Below are 12,606 nucleotides of genomic sequence, written 5' to 3'. Positions count from 1 at the left end.
CTGAGGACAGGCTACAGGATAGCATACTTCTGAACTGTCAGACCAGATTATGTAATCAATCTATTCTTGCAACCCACGAGTCACAGCTCATTTCTTTCAGTTTAGCTGAGTGAGAGTAAGAAATGAACCTGCGCATTCATACATTAACATCGGAGGAGATCCTGGCAGTGGAAGTTTTTGTCTCGACAGAAGAAGGCATGGCCCCCTATGCCAGGTGAATGTTCCAATGGTGAAGAAGTTGTTGACATAAACCATCCCTTTAATTAATTTTTGAAATATCCAGGTATAATGGGAGGAGAACTAAAATGTAAAGTATGTTGTCTGCCTTAACTTCAAAATTAACACACATCTAACACAAATTTGTGTCGTATCACTGCATTCATATTTGGAGGTTTTCTATTTCATGAGATGATCTTCACATCCACTGGACGTTTTATGTTGGCTGGGAGAGGAAATGTTGCAAATCACCCACTTAATTAAACAGTGCAGGAGGTAACAGGAAGCAACAAAAATAGTCTTTGCAGTGCATTCTCACTTCAGGCAGAGTTAAACGTTTCATATGTGGTTTGGGGGGGGGGGTCCTAAGAGTCAGTCTGGAAATTCTGCTATTGTAGGTTTGATTCGGTTATTGAAAACGAAAATTATAGGCAACAGGTGGAATATTTAGACTTTCTGTGTCATCTTTACTGGATGGAAATTTACCTGGCAGCTTTCCATTTGCTTCAGGAGGAAGACGACCAAGTGTGGACCAGCTAACTGATTGGGCTTTGTATAAAAGGAAATCCCACACAGAGTGACACAGCAGTTGCACGAGAGACGGAGACCCAGTGAATTGTTTCGACATTGGTCTAATGCATGAATACTGTACCAAATTAGAAGGACCACATATAGAAGGCTGCTAACTGCACTTTAGATACGAAACTGCCAATGGAGGCTGATTACCGACGACCACAGGTTTACACTGTGGGGACAAACCTGAATCTTTCTCGTAATCCCATGGGCACAATGCGCCCGGCAATTGCACCAAGGCAAAAGAAGCCAACGAGGGACTGGCAGAAAGTGTGTACTGTTGTCATTCTGATCCTGACGTTAGTAATATTGGCATGTCTGCTACTTGGAACAATCTACATCATAGAGCTCAGAATGGAATTCAAGAAAATCCAAAAGGTTCATTCTTCTTTTATTGTAAAACTGAAAGACAAATTTAATTGACTTAAAACCAGAATTTGAAAGCAATCTTTTTCTTCTTTATTATCAGGATCAAGAAGAGCAAAGCTCACAAGCAAAGATGGTTGGTGAGTAGAAAAATGCTTTAAATTTCATGTATAAACAGAACTTCATACCTAAGTATCGTTATTTCAAAGTCTGGCAGCAAATAAGTTGATCTATGAGAACCTGTTACCCATAATGTTATTACTTCTAAAACCTGATAATGCACACACATTTCAAGATACAACAAGGAGAAAGCTAATGTGAACTGATTTGGATGCAAAGTGATATTGAAAGATGTGTAGAAATATAACATGATTCTACAGGTAAAGTTACTATACATATGAATACTATACACAAGTTTCAAAATGAACTGAATGAAGCAGGAACAGCCTGAGCATTTAGTTCACCTTTTATTTTAATCAATGTGAGAATGGAACTCACATTGAAAGTAACTTTCAATTTCAATTTGAAATGCTCCTCATCTGTAGCAATTTTTCTTGTCTCACCAGAAGAGATTTTCTTTTACTGAGAATATAGAGATTCTGTAGACATGTGCTTGTATTCTTCTGCCTCTAACTCTGATATTTCTTTATAGGAGCTCCAATTGTTAAGAAACAGACCACGGTTGCTGCACACCTCACAGGTTAGTGATTTGCCTGGGTACATGTTTGGGGTTGGTGGAAAGAAATTGGGATAAAATATCGCATGGAAGTTCAAATCAAAGAAGATTTTTAAAAAAAGAACCATAATTATACTGCACGGAAACAGGCCCACATTGTCCTTACTGCCCCCGTTGTCTATCCAAGATAATCACATTTTCCTGTATTTGGCAAAAATCCCTCTAAACTCTTTTCTATTCACATACCTGTCTAAATGTCTTTACCAATGCTTGTTAACTTCCTCTTGCAACTTGTTCCACATACCCATTGCCTTTACGTTGAAAAGTTTCTCCTCAAGTTTCTTTTAAATCTTTCCCCCCTCACCTCAAATCCACGTCCTCTAGTTTTAGAAAAAGACTCTGACCATCCATTTTATCTAGACCTCTTGTGATTTTATGTGTTTTGATAAAGTCACCTTTCTGCCTCCGATACTTCAGGCAAATATGTCCCAGTCTATCCAATCTCTCCTTATAACTCAAGTCCTCTAGTTCTGATAATGTCCTCATAAATCTTTGCACCCTGCCCAGCTTATATTCAGTCTTATAGCTGGGAGATCAATATTTGATGTCTGGTCTTGTTCAGTTGCAACATGACATCCCAGCTGCAAAGGGGCAGAAATAAAGTTGTATCATTAGTGGAGGTGCCTTTTGATTGTAAAATTATGGGAGTGGTGTGAAGGGATTCAGCTTATCATTCTGACAGTGGATATTATATAACACTGAGAAGCTGTGTCCTCGGTAAGTAATACTGAGGCGTCTGTTTTCAGATGAGACAAACAAAGTCTCTGGTCACCTACTCTGGTGATTCAAATGCAATAGAGGTGGCTACCAAAGGAGGATCAAACCAGAAAAAAGCTGATTATTCATTAATCCCCGGTTTGGCAGCCGACACAGTGTTGTAAAATGGCTGCTCTGTTTGCCTGCTTAACATTGTGCCCATCCTCTCAGGGAGAAAAAGAACAATTTTCTTGTTAAGATTGGTAGAGGCCTTGTCACATCAAAAATCGAGTTTAATATCACCGGTATATGTCGTGAAACTTGTCCACTTTGCAACAACAGTACAATGCAATACATGATAAATATAGAAAAAATTGAATTATAGTAATTATTCATATGTTTATTAAATATTTAAGTTAAAATAAGCATTGCAAAACCAGAAATAAATAAAAAATGTAGTGAGGTTAAATAAAATAAAAAATATTCATGGGTTCAGTGTTCATTTAGAAGTTGGATGGCAGAGGGGAAGAAGCTGTTCTTGATCACTGAGTGTGTGCCTTCAAGCTTCTGTACCTCCTATCTGATGGTAACAATGAGAAGAGGGTATATCCTGCATGGTGGGGGTCCTTAATGATGGACGCTGCCTTCTTGAGACACTGTTCCTTAAAGATGTCTTGGATACTGTAGAGGCTAGTCCCCATGATGAGGGAGACTAATGTTACAACTTTCTGCAGCTTACTTCAATCCTGTGCAGTAGCAACACTCCCACCCCCATAGCAGATGATGATGCAGCCAGTCACAATGGTCTCCATGGTACATCTGTAGAAGTTTTTGAGTGTTTTAGGTGAGAAACCAAATCTAAAGAATTATATATAGGAGAGCACGTTTAACATTATTAAAATGAGACAGAGGGGGAAAAGGACATTTAATAAACTTGTAACAGTAAAATTGAAGGAACACAACACAATAAGACCATAAGACCATAAGACAAAGGAGCAGAAGTTGGCCATTCAGCCCATCGAGTATGCGCCGCCATTTTATCATAAGCTGATCCACTCTCCCATTTAGTCCCACTCCCCTGCCTTCTCACCATAACCTTTGATGCCCTGGCTACTCAGATACCTATCAATCTCTGCCTTAAATACACCCAATGACTTGGCCTCCGCTGCTGCCCGTGGCAACAAATTCCATAGATTCACCACCTTCTGGCTAAAAAATTTCACATCCCTGTTCTGAATGGGCGCCCTTCAATCCTTAAGTCATGCCCTCTCGTACTAGACTCCCCCATCATGGGAAACAACTTTGCCACATCCACTCTGTCCATGCCTTTCAACATTCAAAATGTTTCTATGAGATCCCCCCTCATTCTTCTAAACTCCAAGGAATACAGTCCAAGAGTGGACAAACGTTCCTCATATGTTAATCCTCTAATTCTGGAATCATTCTACTGAATCTTCTCTGTACCCTCTCCAACGTCAGCACATCCTTTCTTAAATAAGGAGACCAAAACTGCACACAGTACTCCAAGTGAGGTCTCGCCAGCGCCTTATAGAGCCTCAACATCACATCCCTGCTCCTATACTCTATTCCTCTAGAAATGAATGCCAACATTGCATTCACCTTCTTCACCACCGACTCAACCTGGAGGTTAACCTTAAGTGTATCCTGCATGAGGACTCCCAAGTCCCGTTGCATCTCAGAGCTTTGAATTCTCTCCCCATTTAAATAGTAGACTGCCCGTTTATTTCTTCTGCCAAAGTGCATAATCATACACTTTCCAACATCGTATTTCAATTCCTGTTATTTTACCATAAGAATCATGCTAAGAAAAGGACAATTTTCATATTAGTTTTGTTAGGAAAAAGGAACTCAGTAGACCAGGCAGCATCTATGGAAAAAATTGCAGTCAACATTTCGGCCCGTTTTGACCCATTCCTCCAGCATTTTGTGTGTGTGTGTTGCTTGGATTTCCAACATTTGCAGATTTTCTCTTGTTTGGGAAATGAAATGCATTTTCAATTTCTCATGACAATATGTCCTATTTGCTTTCTGCCCGTAATACTTTATTTGCAATCTCTTATTTGAAGGAATGTACTCCGCCAAGAGTTCAAGCACACTCCTATGGGATGCCAATAAGGACAATGCCTTCACAAGTGGCTTACATTACAAAGAAGGTTCGTTGATCATTAGCGAAGCTGGCTACTTCTTAATTTACTCCAAAATCTACTTCCGAGGCACAGAATGCAAACCAGACACAGTGCTGCAACAGAATGTGCTCAAGCGAACTGATCGCTATCCAGTAGCTCTTCGTCTAATGACTGTCAGTAGCAACTTGCACTGTGCTGAGAAGGAAAATTTGTGGTCAAGAAATAGTTTTCAAACAGGAGTATTTAAATTATCCAAAGGCGATCGTATATTAGTGAATGTGTCAAATCCAGAATTAGTTAATTTTGATCAGTTTCACACTTTTTTCGGATTACATAAGCTTTAGTTTCTGCTGATTACTTTTAATTCCTCCTGTGCCTATGGATCATAGGTCTGTTCACCTGAGTAAGCTTTTAAGTTATTTTCTTCATATGATATTGTCAATGAAATGTTATGCCTTGGTCAAGCATGTAGTGCAATCTGATAGAATGTATATTGATAAGGGTGAGGATAAACATTATATTTGAAAATAACATTTACAGTTATGTGATATTGATGTATAGTACTTATTGCATTTTGAAAATTTCATCTTGTCAAGCATTTGCTTCGATATGAATGTATTTGCATATTTGGAATTGGAATCTTATACAGAGATAAGAAGAAACACTGCAAGTTTAATTTTATTGGCCACAACAATGTTAGCAAGGCATTGTGAAATATTAACTGTGTATTAAGTGAGTATGAATTGAAAATATAACATAAAAATGGAAAGTGGAAAGATGTCTGATTGGCTTTCTTTGTGCTTTGGTTTCACCACCATGCTGTGAAAGTTGATTCAAGCAATCAAGGCTCAAATCCAAGCAACAAACTGCGTTGCAGTTCAAAGGGCTTGAGGTCAAACACAGGGACTGAAACCAAGTGATTAAGAACTCCGGTCCTCCCTCACCTGAAGACTGAGTGTTCCAGCATGTTGAAGGACCTTTGGGGGAAGAGGATAACAAATGCCCGGCAACTAAGAATGGCTCAGTAACGGCACTACTGAATGAACTGTTCTGAAGGCACAATTGATGAAATGTACTCATTGTAGGTGCTAAGAAAAGCAGTACTGTACCATAAAACAAATTTATCTGTACCTTTTTCACACTAGTAACTTTGTTACAGGTGGTTCTACACATACCAGTAACACCAGAAATGTCCACAGCACCACCCTTGTAGAAACTGTTCCAATTTAACATGCTTCATCGTGTTTATGCGGCACTGACATTGTGCTAAATGGGAAAGATTCAGATCAGATTCATCAGCTGAAGTGATACAACAAAGGAACTGTACACTATCATGATCTATAACCTCCTTACTCAGTAAATCCCTTGGATATCATTCAGTCATTATGTGTCATGTTGTATGACATGGATGATCATGGTCTTGACCATGATTGTTCTCGGCAATTTTTTCTACAGAAGCGGCTTTGCCATTGTCTTCTTCTGGGCGGTGTCATTACAACAAGAGTCCCCAATCTTTTTTGCACCGCAGACCGGTTTAATATTGACAATATTCTTGCGGACCGGCCGACCAGGGTGGGGGTGGGGTTGTTAATCACGACCGGAATATAGGTGATAAGTCAACTATAAGTCGGCAATCGCCTCTGATCTGGGCCGACATTTACGTGTCGGGTGGCAGCTAATTAATTAGATTGTTTATTTCGGCTTTTTTCTTAAAGGTGTATGGGTGTGTTCCGGTTACTGCTGTACCGCTGCATTCTTTACGGCAATGTATCGGTCCGCAGCCCGGAGGGTGGCGACCACTGAATTTTAAGTCACTTATAAGTCAATAGCATCATAACATTTTAAGTAACGTTTGTGTAGCCCCCTGGTAAGCCTCAGGCTCGCTCAGCTCGCTTCCAGCTGGGGAGAGCAGCCTTCAGCCCCGCCAAACTGGGTAATCAAGTTTGGGTGGATGCTGTGTGTTGTGTCCCCTGTGTAACATCAGTACCTCGAAATAACATTCAGTCCACAATGTGCGGTTAAACGATTAAGGTTTTATATTTAAGTATGGGGTTAGTAGAGACCAAAAGAAAGGGAAAACAAATAAAAGGCGCCAATAATCTCATAAACATGTCCAGTGCACAAACGTTGGAGCTGTCGGATTCCCTGTCGTTGATCCTCCTTCACTCGTCATCGACCCCTGGGCTCCCGCCCCGAGCCCAGGCCCAGCCGGTCCGGCAACCATCTCCTCAAGCCACCTCTTCTCTCTTCATCCTCTTTGCGCCTTCTCTCCAAAGCCCACGCAGCTAACAGCTTTCTCACGGACAGAAAGAGTAACATCTATCCCAATTGGTTAACAAATGAACACAAGTCTCGTTATCACTAATTATAATCCAAACATACTGCTATAGAGAACCACTGTCTCAGCAGTTAACAGTACAGAGAAGCCATTTTATTCTCCTTAGCAGTAACATAAAAGAAGAAACCCTTACATTTGGATATTAAACACACAGCGCATATTTTCCTCGTATGAACATATAAAATCTTTGCAACACATCAATATCACTCAATCAGTGGGAGTCCTGGGCTTGTTTCCCTGCAACAAGATGGTCCCATCGAGGGGTGACGGGAGACAGCGATACTCGAAGGGGGTTCCTTATGTCTAGCCTATACCGCAATTTAGTTTTCGTTGCAATCATTGCAGAAAACTCCGCTTTGCAGCAATATGATGTTGGAAATGGAAGTAACGTTTTCAGTGCTTTCGTGGCTATTTCAGGATATTCAGCCTTGACTTTGATCCAGAATGCCGGCTGAGATGTTACGTCAAACATACTTTTCAGCCCACTGTCATTTGCAAGCTGGAGGAGTTGATCTTTTTCCCGTGCTGACATGGATGATTCACTGGGGACACTCACAAATGGGTCACGGACCCATTCCTTTGCACGCCTTGGGTCATTTGCGTCTTGGGTCACTGATGACCTCGCGTGCGTTAAAGTTCAACAGTGGGCATGACAGGGAATGAGGAAAGGTGAAGCTGACTCATATCGTTTCATGTCACCAAATCGTATCGTTTCCTTGTGGCCCGGTAGCACATGCTTTGTGGCCCAGTGGTTTGGGACCACTGCTACAAGACGGGTGACCCCAGCCATTATCAACTCTCTTCAGTGATTGTCTGCCTGACGTCAGTGGTCGCATAACCAGGACCTTTGATATCCACCACCTGCTCCCATGGCTTCACATGACTCTGACTGGAGGGCTAAGCAGGTGCTACACCTTGCCCAAGGGTGACCTGCAGGGTAGTGGAGGGAAGGAGTGCCTTACACCTCCTTTGATAGACACATATCATTGGATATCATTGCCTTCAAAACACGACTGAACATGGTTCAGTGGAGAAGATAGAAGGACATGTTTGGAGCAGCTACAGTAATATTTAAAAATAGTATGGCAGCCTAGTGAAAGTGCAGTGAAAATGACTAAAACCATAGAAGCCACCCACGGCAGAAAGAACCATTTAGTTCCGTAAGCAATGGTTAAAGTCAAAGCTCTGTATTGCTGTCACAAGCAGCCATGCATGAATAGTGTCCAGCATTCAAACAAAATGATGGGAAGAGGAGTTTCCATATGCTTCCATTTCCCCAACAAGGACACAGCCCTGCACCTGAGTGCAGAACATAGAACACGGAACAGTCCAGACAGTACAGGCCCGTTGGCTCACAACGTTGTGTTGACCTTCTAACTTACTCTAAGAGCAATCCCTCCCACACAACCATATTTTTCTTTCATCCATGTGCCTATCTAAATGTTTCTTAAATCTCCTTAACATATCAGCTTCTACCACCACTCCTGGCAGTACATTCCATGCACCTAACACTCTCTGTGTAAACAAAACCTACCTCTGATTCCTCCTCTTCCCCCGCCCACCATAATTTTCTCCAATCACCTTAAAAGTATGCCCTCTCATATCAGCCAGTGCCACCCTGGGAAAAAAAAGAGCTGGCTATTCCTTTATCCATGTCTCTATATTAAGTTGCCTCTCATCCTCCTTCATTCGAATGCGAGAAAACCCTAGCTAGCTCAATCTTTCCTCAGAAAATATGCTCTGTAATCCAGGCAGCATCCTAGGAAATCTCCTCTCCACCTTCTCTAAAGATTCCACTTCCTTCCTATACTGAGGCAACACAATACTCCAAATGTGGTCTGACCAGAGTTTTAAAGAGCTGCTGCATTACTTTGCAGTCTTTAACTCAATTCATCAACTGATGAAGGTCAACACACCATATCGATTCTTACTTACCTTATCAAATTGTGAGGCAACTGCAGAGGGATCAATCGATGTGGTCTCCAAGACCCCTCTGTTTCTCCACACTGCTAGTAAACCTTACTTTTGCCTTAATGTTCAATCTTGAATGAACTCCATCTGCCATTTCTTGGCCAAGCTCTATGTTCTATGAATGTCCCATTGTAACCTACAATAACCTTCTACACTATCCACAGCACAACCAGCCTTCATGTCATCTTTAAACTTACTAATCCACTTGCTCAACCAAGTCATTTATAATAGTCACAAAGAACAGGGAGCCCAGAATAAATTCCTGCAGAACACCGTTAGTCACAGATCTCCTAGCAGAGTACTGCCACTCTCTACTTTCTGTGGGCAAGCCAATTCTGACTCACAGCCAATTTTCCCTGGATCCAGTAGTTTACCCACCACTGACGTCAGACTTACTGGTCTATAATTCCCAGGATTATCCCTATTACCTTTTTTGAACAAAGGAATAACGTTTGCCACCTTCCAGTCTTCTGGACCACTCCATGGTCAGTGATGATGCAAAGGTTACTGTTAAAGTTGCAGCAATCACTTCCCTTGTTTCCGGTAGTAGCTGGGAGTATATCCCATTTGGCCCCAGGAGCCTATCTATTCTCTAGGAAGAGGTACAGTCGACGTTTCGGGCCAAGACCCTTCGTCAGGACTAACTGAAAGAAGAGATAGTAAGAGATTTGAAAGTGGGAGGGGGAGGGGGAGATCCGAAATGATAGGAGAAGACAGGAGGGGGAAGGATGGAGCTAAGAGCTGGACAGTTGATTGGCAAAAGGGATATGAGAGGATCATGGGACGGGAGGCCTAGGGAGAAAGAAAAGGGGAGGGGGGAAGCCCAGAGGATGGGCTTCCGATGCAGCCTTCTATATATTGGCGAGACCCGACGCAGGCTGGGAGACCGTTTCACTGAACACCTACGCTCTGTCCGCCAGAGACAGCAGGATCTCCCAGTGGCCACGCATTTTAATTCCACGTCCCATTCCCATTCTGATATGTCTATCCACAGCCTCCTCTACTGTAAAGACGAAGCCACACTCAGGTTGGAGGAACAACACCTTATATTCTGTCTGGATAGCCTCCAACCTGATGGCATGAACATTGACTTCTCTAACTTCCATTAATGCCCCACCTCCCCTTTGTACCCCATCCGTTATTTATTTATTTATCATTATTATATATATATATTTTCCCCTCTCTCCTTTTTCTCCCTCTGTCCGTCTCATTATACTCCTTGCCCATCCTATGGGCTTCCCCCCTCCCCCTTTCTTTCTCCCTAGGCCTCCCGTCCCATGATCCTCTCATATCCCTTTTGCCAATCACCTGTCCAGCTCTTAATTCCATCCCTCTCCCTCCTGTCTTCTATCATTTTGGATCTCCCCCTTCCCCTCCCCCTCCCCCTCTCACTTCCAATTCTCTTACTATCCTTTCATTTAGTCCTGACGAAGGGTCTCAGCCCGAAACGTCGACTGTACCTCTTCCTAGAGATGCTGCCTGGCCTGCTGCGTTCACCAGCAATTTTTATGTGTTGCTTGAAATTCCAGCATTTGCAGATTTCCTCATGTTTGCCTATCTACTCTATTGCTTTTCAGAAGTTCCAGCACAAACTCTTTCTTAAAGTTGACACATTCGTTTATTTGTCTGTTCTATGCCGGTGACAATGTAGACACATCTTCAGCAGCACACACATAATGCTGGAGGAATTCAGCAGGCCAGGCACCATCTGAGGGAGGGTAGGATGAATGGTCAATGTTTTGGGCAAGGACCCTTTGTCAGGACTGGAAAGGAAGGGGGGCAGATGCCAGAATAAAAAGAGGGAGAAGGGAGAGCCTGCAGATGAATACAGGTGAGAGGGAAGCTAGATTGTTGAGGGAAGGGGATGAAAGAGAATGATGTAAGAAACTGATAGAGGATTGGTGGAAGAGGGAAAGGGCTGAAGAAGAAGTAATCGGATCAGATAGGAGAGGGCTAGACCATGGACTAAAGGGAAGCAGGTGAGTAGCTAGAGGGAGGTGATGGGCAGGTCATGATTGCAGGGCAGGGGAAAAGAAGGGAATATGGACTAGCATAATGAGGAAAAACAAAGGGCGAAGGGAATAGGAGTAAGATGTTAGCAGAATCTAGAAAAACCAATATTCATGCCATCAGGTTGGAGACTACCCAGATGAATATGAGGTGTTGCTCCTCCAGTTTGTGCTCGGCCTAATCATGACAATAGAGACGGCCATGGATAGTGCGGGAATGGGACGTGGAATTAAAATGAGTGGTCACTGGGAGATTCCGGCTATTGTAGAAGACACCCCTGTTGTGGATGACCCTCGATGAAACAATTCCCCTATCTGTGTCACATCTCACCAATGTAGAGGAGGAACACCAAATGCATGTCACGGTTGCAGGGAAAGTGCCGGGATGGAGATCTTTCTTCCCCCGTTATGTGAGAATGGGGAGGAGGTGGGGTGCAGGCAAATGTGTGGGAAATGGAGAAGGTACTGGTGAAGACAGCATCAATATTGGTGGAAGGTGAGCCCTATTTTCTGAAAGAAAAGGATATCTTGGATGTCCTGGAATGGAAAGTTTCATCCTGAGAACAGATGCACACAGAATTGGAATAACTGAGAGGGGAATAACATTTTTGCATGTGACAGGGTGAGAAGAGGTTTCATCAGTGTGTTTGTAAAGTTATCAGTAGACAGGCTGTCAGGAGATGAGGCAGTAAGATGAAGAAAGGGCAGAAAGGTGTCAGATATGGGCCAAGTAAATATAAGAGCAGAGTAGAAATTTGATGCACCCTGAATGATATCAAAATCTGGCAGAGTGCCCTAAATACGGAAAGGGCAATACTCTATTGTAGTCCTTAACACTCATGATTGGGAACCAACCAAGGTGCTGATCATTTAAAGGTGAAGCACATAGAGATTTCTTTTCACAGAGGGTAGAGAATCTCTGGAGCTCTTTATCCCAGAAAGGTGTAGGGGCTAATTCATTCGAAGCATTTAATGCAGAAGTTGATACATTTTTGAAAGACTGGGATATTGAAGGCAATGGGGATCTGGCACAAAGGAGGAGTTTAGGCCTGGGGAAAATATCAACTGGTGGTGCACTCATTAGGGGTGAGGTGGCCTACTCTAGGAAGTTTAGAACTCTGGTTAGGTCAGCGTCTGGAGCATTATATTCAATTCTGGTTCACCCTTAGGATTAGATGTTATGGCGAGGGAGCAGAAGTTTACCCAGACGCTAGAGGGCATGTGCTATTAGGAGAGGTTGGGTTGTTTTTCTCTGGAGAGACAGAGGCCGAGTAGAGAACTATGAGAAGTTTATACAATTATGAGATTTCATAGATAATTAAACAGTGTCTTTCACCTTGGGTCAAAATGTCTAATACCAGAGGGCATGCAGTTAATGTGAGACAGGATGAGTTCAAGGGAGATGTGTGAAGAAGCATTTTTTTTATATACAGAGAGTGATGGGTGTCTGGAATGCAATGCCAGGAGTGGTAGTGGTGGTATATATAATAGAGACATTTAAGAGGGTCTTAGATAGGCAAATGAAAGTGCAGTGAATGGAGGGTTATAGACCCT

General features: G+C 42.5%; 1 protein-coding gene across 1 annotated transcript; it reads left to right on the top strand.

Moving 5' to 3' along the window:
• The first annotated feature begins 570 nt into the window (after positions 1-570).
• On the top strand, positions 571-5,503 carry LOC134355126 (tumor necrosis factor ligand superfamily member 6-like). The gene is made up of 4 exons (XM_063064881.1): positions 571-1,167; positions 1,259-1,295; positions 1,808-1,855; positions 4,675-5,503. Exons 1-4 carry the CDS (start codon positions 928-930, stop codon positions 5,076-5,078), a joined length of 729 nt encoding a protein of 242 aa, XP_062920951.1. The 5' UTR covers positions 571-927; the 3' UTR covers positions 5,079-5,503.
• The last annotated feature ends 7,103 nt before the right edge of the window (positions 5,504-12,606 follow it).

Source organism: Mobula hypostoma, chromosome 12 (assembly GCF_963921235.1).
Source record: "Mobula hypostoma chromosome 12, sMobHyp1.1, whole genome shotgun sequence".
NCBI lineage: Eukaryota > Metazoa > Chordata > Chondrichthyes > Myliobatiformes > Myliobatidae > Mobula > Mobula hypostoma.
Note: the sequence above shows the minus strand (reverse complement) of the source record. Positions and strands in the feature narration are given on the sequence as shown.

What these genes read in the sequence shown, in the direction of transcription:
- LOC134355126 (XM_063064881.1), top strand. Translation starts at nt 928, where the DNA reads ATGGAGGCTGATTACCGACGACCACAGGTTTACACTGTGGGGACAAAC. An exon ending in AATTCAAGAAAATCCAAAAG is followed by an intron (nt 1,168 to 1,258) that starts GTTCATTCTTCT and finishes CTTTATTATCAG; the next exon opens with GATCAAGAAGAGCAAAGCTC. An exon ending in GGTTGCTGCACACCTCACAG is followed by an intron (nt 1,856 to 4,674) that starts GTTAGTGATTTG and finishes TCTTATTTGAAG; the next exon opens with GAATGTACTCCGCCAAGAGT.